We start from the raw sequence: 12,138 nt of genomic DNA on the forward strand, positions 1-12,138 counted from the left end.
GATTCATAATTCTCCTTTGCTGTCCCTCCGAAGAAAAATAATTAAAGTACACTGTCATCTTTCTTCAGTAACAAAAAACAAAACAAAAATCTGTAGTCCAGTCTATAAAGGTCTTCGTCATTCTCTTGATTTTTTTTGTTTTTTTAGGAAATAACCAGCACAAAGATACATTTTAGAGCCTTTTTCAATGAAGCACTAATGATCCACTGTAGCAAAGTATGTGAATTGTGATTTCCAATAAGAAGAGGTTTAATTAATACCAGTCATCATATAAAATGAGTAGCTTCATTTGTGAAGTCCAAATGTTCAATCATTTCTATTCATCAAAGAAGAAGGAAGTATTTCCAACCAGTAAATTCCAAAGAAATGCTTTATCACTATTCTTTAATTATGACTAAGAGGCTTTTCCTGTGTAGTACTGCAGCAAACAAACAAGCTTTTCTAATTCATGTATGATCACAAATAATCAGGCACTGTTTATCCAACTGTTATCCACTGTTATCCAACAAATTAATATTTTGAATTTACGTTAAAATTTGTGAATGCCATTCTTTTGGAATAGTTATTTGAATACCTGATATGACAGAATTTTTCAGCTGGAAGGGATACCACCTAGCATCTGGTCCAAACCCCTTAGTTTACAGACACCCAGCTTGAGTGTTTTAAGATATGTTTTAGCCTTGGAGGCCCAGGCAGGACTGGAAACTCACTGTCTTGATTCCTCGTTTCGTGTTTTTTTCCATTACCCGTAGTAGTTACTTTACCAGAAGGTATTTGGAATTAAATATTTTCAAATATTTGTTTGATGAAGTGTTTAAGGTTCATATATACTAGCATTATGTAGCAGGATAGAACAGATAGTTTGTCTGGTACAGAGACAATAAACTTTGTGCAATTGTTTACTTTCTTTATCTCTGTTTTCTTAATCTATTATTATCCAGATAAATCAGTTAAAAATAACAGGACCTTAGTTTTTTTTATGAAGATCTGTAGAGTTGTCTTTCTTAGTGTTCATGGAAATAATTATAAGAGACTGTATATATTTCTACCACATGGTGCTAGAAGTAGGGTTATATGTTTTTCCATTCTTCTTATGAAATAAAATATAGTCCCAGTGTCACTATTAGTAAAGGAGTCATTTGAATGTTTAGTAATGTACTTCTGTACAATTTAGAATTTGTTGTTAAATTTGATTTTCTACTACCTTTTTTATCTGCTCTTTTTTTCTATTTTAGTAATAAAGACCCAACATTGCTTGACATAATTGAGAAATGAGACTTTCCTAAAGCTTATTTTATTTCACTTGTTAAATATTACTGGGGGACAGCAAGCAGGCACAGCCAGGGAAGGGACTGGTGGAAGTGGGGAGACCATGCCCAGCATAGCTCATGGGCCAGTGCAGTGATGCTCAGGTACATGGTGGTTGGCGACTGGGAGGCGGGCGAGATGTGCCTACCCATGAATTATGCCAGCGACGCCTTCCTGGAGGATTACATGCCTGCCATCTTCAACTGCTACGCAGTCAGTGTCACCTTAGGGGACAATTAGTACCTCCTGGTTCTCTGTGACACGGCCAAACAGAAAGACTAAGAGCAGACAAGAAGACTGTGATCATCTGAGGCTTTTATCTTATCCGATGACTGATGTCCTCCCTGTATGCTTCTCTGTGGTAAATGTAGCCTCGTTTCAAAATGTGAAAGAGGAGTGGGTAACAGAACTTAAAGAATACACACTAAATATACCTGTTGTATTAATAGGAACTCAGATCTCCGAGGTGACCCCAAAACTATAGCAAGACTGAAAGATATGAAAGAAGAACCTGTGTCTGGAACAAGGGTGGAAACTAGCAAAAGAAATGAGAGCAAGGACTTCCCTGGTGGCGCAGTGGTTAAGAATCCACCTGCCAATGCAGGAGACACGGGTTCAAGCCCTGGTCCGGGAAGACCCCACATGCCTCAGAGCAACTAAGCCCAAGCACCACAACTACCGGGCCTGCGCTCTACAGCCCGCAAGCCACAACTACTGAGGCCACGTGCCACAACTACTGAAATCCACACGCCTAGAGCCCATGCTCCACAGCAAGAGAAGCCACCGCAATGAGAAGCCTGCACACCACAACAAAGAGTAGCCCCCACTCACCACAACTAGAGAAAACCTGCGCACAGCAACGAAGACCCAATGCAGCCAAAAATAAATAAATAAATTTATTTTTTTTAAAAAATTTTAAAAAAAAGAAATGGGAGCATGCTGCTATGTGGAATGTTCACCTTTAGTCCATCAGGGATTGAAGTGTTTGGTGAGGCTATCACAGCCATTTTAACTCCAAAGAAACACACAGTTAAAAAAAAAATAGGATCAAGATGTATCAACTGTTGTTTAATTACATGAGAAGCATCTCCAGTGGCCAAGAAAATGGTCCATTTCTCTCAGAAAGCATATGAAATGCTACAGCTGTACGCAGACCTCTTATAAATAATGAATCAGTTTAAAACTTGAAAGAGATTTTTTAAAAAACCCTGCCATCAGAATTCTATAAAATTCATTAAGGATGTTTCTCCAAGGTCGAAAACGCAGTAAATGCATCTGAAGCCACAATCTATTCTAAATAACTTTATTTCAACCAGAAAGTACAATCTCTCTGGGCTTTCATAGTTTAAAAAGCTACAACCACACCATGTTGTTAGCTATGTGAAAAACAGTGCTATCAATATAACTGCCTGGCTTAGACCATCCATACTTCTGCATAGTCCTTATGGAATCTGCACAAAGAAGCATCTTCTCCCTTTGCTCCAATTAATTGTTCTTGTATGTAAGTTGCTTTCTCTTTTAGTATATCCAGAGTGTTGAAACAACAAGGCCAACCACGTAGCCAAAGGTCCCTCCAAGCCTACAAGAGATGGGCCATCCCTGAGGGGAACATGTATAAGATCAAAAAAGAACAAAAGTTTTATTACACTTGAGCCAGAAGTTAAGTGTAACCTAAATATTTCTATATTAAAGCTTGATGTGCTTTTTCTTTAAGAATACCAGAAGTGTAATAAAGTCATAATTGCATTTATTATGAAAACTGAAAGTGTATACATTTTAGTTAATGTGCATTAAATACCTGTAACAAGAGTTCTGACAAAAAATAAAATAAAATAATTACTAAGATGTTTCTTTTTGTTTCACCTTATATTAATTGGTAATAATCCTGCCAGTAACCATAAGAAGTACCCTTAATAACTCATTGGCTGAGTACTGATCTGCATCTACATGGGGTTAAACTCCATAAGGAAAGAGCTATCAGAAATTAGTAGCCTACACAACAGAATGGGAATAATTCACAGTCCTGCCAGCCAGAATGGAAAAACCTCCTAATAATGTGGGGCATCAGGGGGAATTATCAGGAGAATCATATCTTAGTAGTGGAGTTTATTGAGTCCTAAAGTCTTCCTGCATCTGCTCTAACACAACTTAAAAGCAAACCTGGAAGGGGTCAAACTGATCTCAAGTAACTACATGCCAGAAAAACCTCCAATACTCTTTAAAGGAATACAAAGAATCTAGTACTCATGAAAGTAAACTTCATATGTATTAGTTTTCTGGGGCTGTCATATCAAATTACCACAAACATGGTGTGGCTTAAAACAACAGAAATGTATTCTTTCACTGTTCTGGAGGGCAGAATTCTGAAATCAAGTTAAGCAAGTAGGAAGCAGAGGGAAGGGGGTGGGATCCAGATGCTTCATTGGCTGCAGGTCGGCGCAAAGAAGTTCCCCGACGATTATGGAGCCAGCAGAAGCCGTGTTGGAGGAGAAAGTGCTCAAGTGTATGACTTATTCAGCACAGCTTGTTGAATGACTTGGGGTCATTATGAATATTGATTTTTGGATTGCATCACAGATAACATTGCAAGGAACGTCTGCTGCTGCTGAGCAGGACAGTGGTTAATGTTCCTTAGGTACAATGGTTTCAGGAACCACTGAGAATTCTAGAGAGACGACTGTAATAATGAAAAATCTCTCAGAAGATAATGCAAAAAGGAATTCCCCTAAATGTCCTATAACAGCCTGGCAGACTCTGCTTAAACCAAGAAATAGTATCTGGCAAGCACTGCTATGAAGACCAAAAACTATGTCAAAAAAAAAAAAAAAAAAAAAAGCTTTTCAGTGGCACTTCCACCATGAGTGATTGTGCCCAAGCAACTCGGCAAGCTTTGAGAAAAGGAAGGAACTCTGTTTCAAATATGTGAATAGTGGTCAAATGTGACCACGTGGATTTTGTGGAACATTTTATTTCCCAGACCTATCATTACCAACATGGGCACATATTTTTAAACTTACGTCTAAAAAGAAAGATTACTGAAAGATTTCATAACCGCCCTGTCAGCTCAAGATCTGGATCATAGTACTGAGGATGTTCTGTCATACCCACGTGCCAGACCACCGTGTGCACAGAAGGGTACATTGTAGAAGATACTTCTCAAGAGAATGGTCAAAACAGATTTTCTGTGACAAAACCTACCAAAATAAGGGGAAAATAGAAATGGTATTAATTCAAAACAAACCTCTGCATGGGACTGTGTCTTCCAACACTTGGGGAATAAAGCTCCCAATGGAGCTTTACTTTATCCTAAAACAGCGAGATGACAATGAAATCTAATTGGAGACAGAGAAGACATGACTTACGCAAAATCCACTACCAAAATAAAACAAGCAGAGTTTACTGTGTGTACTGTGATGCTCAGAAGAGAGTAATGGTCTTCAAATGATGAGAACATTTTGATAAAAACACACACTGGAATACCAGCAGATTCTCATGAGCCGTGTGGATTTTGTCACGTGTCTTCAGTATGATGAGAGAATGGTCACAGCTCCACTGCCGCCAACCTGTGGGCTGTTGGCACGTGAAACACACTGACTCCTCATTGTGAAGCTGTTTTGTGCCTAAATGTCAGTAATGGTGTGATGGTGACAAAGCAAGACTGCTTTGGGGGGTGTAGTCTCCCTCCTAAGGATCGTAGTTGTGGAGTTTGGTGTCAAGGACATTATTTCTGTGTCAGGAGGTAGCATTATGAGAGTGTAGAACACAGTACTGTAAGCCGGGAAGGACCTAAGATGGATGCAAGTGAGGCATTGCCCATTTGCAGTACCGTAAGAGGCTGGTAACACGTGATTCATCTGACACCATCAGGTTGTGAGGCTGTATTATGTATTGGTCTGACAGGTCTGCTGTAACAAAATACCATAGACCGGGTGACTTAAACAACAGAAGTTTATTTGCTCATAGTTCTGGAGGCTGGAAGTCCAAGATCAAGTATCCGGCCAGGTTGCTTCCTTCTGAGGCCTCTCTCCTTGCCATGCAGACAGTCTCCTTCTCACTGTGTCCTCAGGCGGCCTTTTTCTCTGTGCACGTATGCTCCTGGTATCTCTTCCTCTTTTTATAGGAACACCGGGATGAAGAACAGTGGGAACAAATCCCCACGCAGGTTCTCGGACTGGGTTTCAGGTGTCGGGAAAGGGGCACAGTGGGGCCTGCAGGTGACCCAGGGGAGCTAATCTTCTCAACACAGCCAGCTGCCCAAGTTCTGCTGTCCAAAAATGGGTCTTATCTTCCATGAGTGATTAGGATCTCCTGTCCCTCCTCCCTTCCTCTCTGCTGCTTCTTTCCCATGTTTGATCCTAGGTAAAGATGGCCTATAAATGTATTTCATTTAAAAAAAAGAAAAGAAAGAAAAAACCCACGAGTTTAAATCCCGATTCTACCACTTAGTAGTTTACTTTAGACAAGTTACTAGATTTCTCTGTGTATCAAATTTCTCATTTGTAAAATTGAAATAAGAATTTCTGCCCTCACAGGATTGTCACAAAGATTGAGTAAGATAACTCACTTAAGCAACTAGCAAGGGACCCAGAACATGGCAGGCGCTCAGAACATTTTTATTGGCTTTCCTATTCTGTGCTGGTGCCATGCAGGAGAATACAGGAGAAGAGGTTTGGAGAAGGAAGAATGCACGGGAAAAGTTAAAAGTTCCACTTTTACATAAGTGAGTTGGCATCAATATACTGAGAGTTACAAGATTTGTAAATTTTAAACAGCGTCCTGTACAGCATGTTGTAAACTAGGGACTGTGCTAAGCAGTGCAATAAGAATTGTATTTTTACCACTTAAATTATCATTACTGCCCTTATATTGTATAGTGACAGCAGTTAATTCCAGATTTATCCATTAAAGTCTTCTGGTTAATGTGTTAATAAAGATTTCAAATTAATTTCAAGGCACCACAAAGAGTTTTGAGAACTGTTATGGCATTCCTTGCTTCCTGTTGCCCATATTCTGAGTCTGAACCTTTCAGCGTGTATGATCTGGTGCCTACTGACTCTTGAAGCCTCAGCTTCTCCCACCTTCTGTCTAGACTCTTACCTCTAATGCCAGGCTCCCACCATATTGAGCTATTTGGGATTTCTCTTCCCGGGACTCTCACACATGGGGTGCAGTCTGCCTGAGACACACTTTCCATCTCTTCAACTGGCTATTTCCTGATTATCCTTCATTCACCTGCAAAGCCTAAGCAAGGTACCCCTTCTAGAAATTATCCTGTTTATCACTGTATGTTCAGTCCCTAACACAGTACCAGGTACGTTAGGATTTCAGTAAATACCTGTTAAGTGAATAAATCAGTACTCAGCCTAAATGCAGAGGACTGCAATGATAATTTTCCATTACGTATGTAGTTGTATAACCTGTAAATTTTCAAATTCCATTTACATAGGAAAAAAAGTAGAAGTAGTTTTTTCTTTAGTGTGTGTATTATGTCCTACTTTATACACTGCATCACGTCTAAAATGGGTTGAGGTCTGCTTCCTTCTTGTAACTGCTATAAGGGATTTGTAGATTCCTATGCAGCCATTCATTTTGAATTTGGTTTTTCGAAAGAAAAAATACATATAGTGACTACTGTAACAAAACAGAGAAAGAGGATTCTCATAGAAGGGTTTTTCCTCTTAAATTTGTATAAGCTTATAAAGGTATTTTTAAAGGTAGGGGAAGATTTAGATTAGTCATATAAAATACCCCAAAAATGGTATTTGTATAGAAATACATCTCAAAAAGAGACATTAACAATAAACCCAAGTGATCACAATGAAATTATGTAAACTGGTTGTTCCATTGAATTTTTCCTTTTTGTTAAAGTGTCGACGTTCTGGAGAATTTTTTTTTTTTCAGATGCGTCTGCTTAGCACAGAGAATGGGACCAAAGGTAGAATGAAACAATTTTAAGAAAGTGAATGATGTGTGAGCTTTTTTTTTATTTGCCTCACAAGTAATTTACTTTAAAAAAAAATTAACATCTGCTATTTTGAAGCTAATCTTAGTGTATTGAATGATCTTAACCATTTCTCAATCCCACAGTCTTTTATCTTGCTTCTCCTGCTGTGTTCCCACCACCCCTGATCCCATTAGCAAACCTTGAGACAGCCTCAGACTCACCAAAGTACTGCTTTGGTTTCAGCTGCTCTTCTGCAAGAGGAAGTGAATGTTGGGGGTTTTCTCTGTGGTACAGTTGTGATAAAGCTGTGGTGGTCTTATCTCTCTCTTAGGTAGTGGCCCTTTATGACTACACAGCGAATCGATCAGATGAACTAACCATCCATCGCGGAGACATTATCCGAGTGTTTTTCAAAGATAATGAAGACTGGTGGTATGGCAGCAGAGGAAAGGGACGGGAAGGTTATTTTCCAGCTAATCATGTGGCTAGTGAAAGTAAGTTTTATGCTCCCTTCCTGGTTTACTAATATGGTATAACTGATAGTCCAAGATTTTATCATTTTCTCCGCTTTAACTTGCTGTCTTGTTACTTTTGCATACATTTACCGATGGGTATTGCTCTTCATTCTCATGTTGCAAAAGAATAAAAGGGGAGGGGGGCACTAGTACACTCAAAAGCTATTACATTCTGAGATTGGAATATCTACTTCGTGGACTTCCCATCCCAGGGGACCTGCCCATCTAGCTACCACCCTTCTTCAGCCCCTTTTCCCCGCTACCTGATGCTCACACACTGACGTCACCTCTCCTCTTGCCGCAGAGACTCCTCAGTTGACAGACACCTAAGAACCTCTAGCTCCCAGCTCCCATTCTTTTTACCTTGTATCCCCAGGCCTAGCTGGTACCTGCTCGAAGAAAACTGCAATAGATTGTTCCATTCTCAAGTAAATTAAGCCCTCATTTGTGAAAGGTAAAAGAAAGGAGCCCGAGAAGAAATTCTAAATCTGAGTTTCTGAAAGCTGTAGATTTGCTTCCAGGCCTTGAGAGGAGAAAATAGAACTAACACAGAGAGTCTGAAAATAAAAGAGTTCAAAGACTGAAGAAAGGGGAGAAGTATAGCAGTGCTTCTTCAGAAGAACGCTTCCCATCAGCCGTTAACTTGGTGTGTGGTAGGAAAAGCACGATGCCCAGCGGTCAGGAGAACTGAATGATAATCCTACCTTGACAACTAATAGTGATATGCCTCCGTTTCCTCCCATGGAACGGGGGAGCTGAGCTCCATCATCTCTAAGCTTTCTTCCAGAAACACTAAAATCGTATAGTTCCGATTTAAAAATATAGTAGAAGCAGCCTTGAGAACACGCTACGTTTTGAATGTTTATTGTTAAGTCTTTTGTTTCTGCAAAGTAATTATTATAAGTGGTAGCTGGTTTTCAGGCTAGTCTCTGAAACCCCATTCAACCCAAACTATGGTTGAACAAAAATACGATTGATTTCTAACCTAAGTTCTGAACTTTGAAGGGAAAAGAGATGAAGAAAAGGAGAAAGAATTTCTTCCATGAATCCTGGGTGCTGGGCCCGGCCCAGATAAAATTATTTCTGTTGGGCCACCTTCCAGGTCTGCACCCGGCCCTTCCCAGGGCTCCCTCCCCAAGAGCTCTAGATCTCACTGCAGCTCCTTCCCCAGCTTATCTGCCGCTTTCAGCATACTCCTCCCCTCCAAAGCGCTAATTGTCTCGAAAATTACCCACTTCTTTCTCTCTCATAACAAAATTCTTAATTTCCTCTGTGCCATGGTTTTGTTCTCTGAGCAGTAAATGACTAATAGCTCTTAAGCTCTATCTGAGGTATAGTTTTATGTTTAAAGGAGGATGCAGACTGGAGAAAAGTTAAGGCAGTGTGGAAGGAAGAAATTTGGGGACAGGTTAATTCCCAGTCATCTCCTGTAAACTCAGCACTTCTCACTTGCAGGTCATCTCAGATATCCAGGCTGCTTCCCTCCCCTCCCAGTGAGGGCTTCTCTCAGGACCAGCAGCTGGAGTTCTGCAGCGGTAGCTTCTGTTTTTAAATCAAGAGCTGCCTGCACAGTCTTAGTCACTCTGGAGTATATCTGTCATTTTAACTAGCTATTACAATCTGTTGTTTCTTTCAGATACAAGTGGAAACTTGACAGTATAAAAAGATTGTGTATTTCCAGGCAACATGGTGTTATGTGCTAACTTTAGAATCTAGTTAGTTTGCAGAAATTACCTCTTAGGCTTGCAAATATTGAGAGGCTATAGATGTTTGATCCACAGGGGATTAAAGATTCAATAAAATTTGGTTTTCTTCCATAAGAACCAAAGTGGGACTTCTGAAGCATACTGCAGTGACCATGGTTGGTGGCCGAGTACAGAAATCAATTCCGTGTCTCAGGCGGTGGCCATCCTTCAGTTGCCGTAACTCCTTATTGTACCTCGGAATAACTGATGGTTTCTTTTGGCATCAGTCACTGCTTGTTGAAAAAGCTTTTGCAAAAGCCAGAACAAACAAAAATTTTTCAGAAAACCTGAGAATACGATCGAATTCTCAGTTCATCAGGGGTTCTTTTCCTCTCCTTTTTTTTTTTTTTTTTTTTTTTTGCGGTACACGGACCTCTCACTGTTGTGGCCTCTCCCGTTGCGGAGCACAGGCTCCGGACGCGCAGGCTCAGTGGCCATGGCTCACAGGCCCAGCCGCTCTGCGGCATGTGGGATCTTCCCGGACCGGGGCACGAACCCGTGTCCCCTGCATCGGCAGGCGGACTCTCAACCACTGCACCACCAGGGAAGCCCTTTTCCTCTCCTTTTATCCTACTTTTTACCTGAATTTAACAAAAACTCACCTTCCCAGTTTTAACATTAGAGAAAAAATGACTGTCAGCAGCATATTCCGCTCTGAAAATAGTAGGAGAAATTGTCCTTTATCTTTATCTGAAGCCAAATATGCAAAGCAAATGATCTAAGGGACTGTGTGTGTGTGTGTGTGTGTGTGTGTGTGTGTGTGTGTACATACTATACATACATACGTAATCACTATCAACTGTTGAGTTGAAAGCCATGTCCTTTAAGAGAATGACCCAATAGAAGACATTGGTACCCTGTTATCACAAAGGACATTCCCTTTGTATCTTAAGCCACTGGAAAGGAAAACTTGATCAATTTCCTTAATCACATCTAACATTTCCAGTAAGAGATAAAGAAACCCAATGATAAAGTCCGCCCACACACAAAGCCCATTAATGTAGCTTATAATTTTAGAATTTTGGTCAGGTGTATTTTATCACTTTCTCTCAATTCAGAGTTGCCCAAGTCATTTAACCAAAACAGATTTCCTTTTTAGCCCTTTAAAATTCCCACATAACTTTTTAGATTCAACACCACATGTAGATTAAGTAAATTATACAGATTATAATCTTATAAGAATCTTAGATCCAACACTGAGTGGATCCTGTGTCATGTATAGTCCCAGCCCTGTGCTTACTTGTTTCATACCATCTTCACAAATTAGCCTTTATCCACACCTCCGCCTGGCAAAATCCTCCCTATTTTTCAGTCTGACACACCTACCACTTTTTCCGTTAAGCATTTGCTATCCCCACATCAGAACTTGTCTTTGTTATTATCTCTCTTCAGAATAATGTCACAGTCAGTTTTATATTACAGTTAATTGTGAACATATCTGTCTCTGACCAGATTGTAAGCTCCTTGAGAGCAAAGACTGTCTTTGGTCATCTTCGTATCTCCTCCAGCAGTACCTAGCTGATGACCCTGCATATAGCAGGTTCTTGGTAAATGTGGATTAAGGTAAAATAAGCATCTGCATGACCACGTACATAGTAGGTGAAAATGACACTTTCTGCATTTCTGAAATCCTGCTGATCAAAAGTTGCCAATCATAAGTTGTGTTCTTTGGATAAGGAATGTGTAAGACTCCAAATCGCCTTAACAATAAGTTCTGGGTAGCTTACTGTTACACCAGGGAAGTTTGAATATCAGTGTGTTTAGTTTCCTGTCTGCCCCCCATTGCTTTTTTGCCCCGTGGAACGGTGCTCATCGATTTGATTGCATGAATTCTTTGTTCAATTCCAGCACTCTATCGAGAACAGCCTCCAGAGGTAAAGGAGCGATCCCCTCCTTTAACCCCTAAGGAAAAAGCCAAAATGGAAAAAGCTTTTTCAGCTCCACAAAAGGTAAATGTTTGCAAGACTGTGTATTCCATGTACTTTGATTTTCACTCTCTCTGGATGAAATATTACTTTATTTTTCATGTTTATATCCTTCATTGTTTACATTATTATTTCTTCTAATATTGGCATCAACATTTTGAAATATATAAGGCAAATATTATTATAGCCATTTTCCAGATAAGGAAACTGAGGAGGCTCAGAGAAATTAAAATAAACCCCAAGTGATGGGACGAGAACCCAAAGTAGAACTTGTGACTTCAAGTGTGACGCTATTTCCACTCTCCACGTTTCTGTAACTGTGATACTGACACTGTCCTCAGCCCCACCTGAGGGGTCCACATTGATGCTAACAATGACTGGGGCTCATAGACTAAAGATGTCCTATCTTCCTGGATCATTCCTCTTAACTTGCTAGGAATTTTAAATGCTTTCAGGTTAAAATAAATACGGATCTGTTCTTAGCCAGAGAAATGTCATGTTTTTTCGCCCTGTGCCATCAGCTCCCTCAAGGATATCAGGCAGAATTCTGATGTTGGTAGTGCTTTGGTAGAAAAGTTTATAAGCACTGTACCACCATATATATTACCTTATTTAACTTATTTTATTATGTGACATTAGCTCTTGCCTTAGACTGAATAACTTCAGTTCTTTTTGACTCCATGAACTAGCAGGCATATATA

General features: G+C 39.9%; 1 protein-coding gene across 3 annotated transcripts in view; it reads left to right on the forward strand.

Annotated features, from left to right (window-relative positions):
- AHI1 (Abelson helper integration site 1) overlaps positions 1-12,138 on the forward strand; it is a 204,351-nt gene that overhangs the window by 145,670 nt on the left and 46,543 nt on the right. For 2 of the 3 annotated variants that reach the window (XM_024759139.1, XM_024759138.1), the window contains 2 exons: positions 7,584-7,746; positions 11,361-11,461. In XM_024759139.1, the coding sequence (XP_024614907.1) occupies positions 7,584-7,746; positions 11,361-11,461 (264 nt within the window). Of the gene's footprint in view, positions 1-1,757; positions 1,949-7,583; positions 7,747-11,360; positions 11,462-12,138 lie in introns of those variants that run through there. The other variant, XM_024759140.1, reaches the window with a different exon arrangement.

This window comes from Neophocaena asiaeorientalis, unplaced genomic scaffold (assembly GCF_003031525.2).
Source record: "Neophocaena asiaeorientalis asiaeorientalis breed wild unplaced genomic scaffold, Neophocaena_asiaeorientalis_V1.1 scaffold5, whole genome shotgun sequence".
In the NCBI taxonomy this organism is placed as follows: domain Eukaryota; kingdom Metazoa; phylum Chordata; class Mammalia; order Artiodactyla; family Phocoenidae; genus Neophocaena; species Neophocaena asiaeorientalis.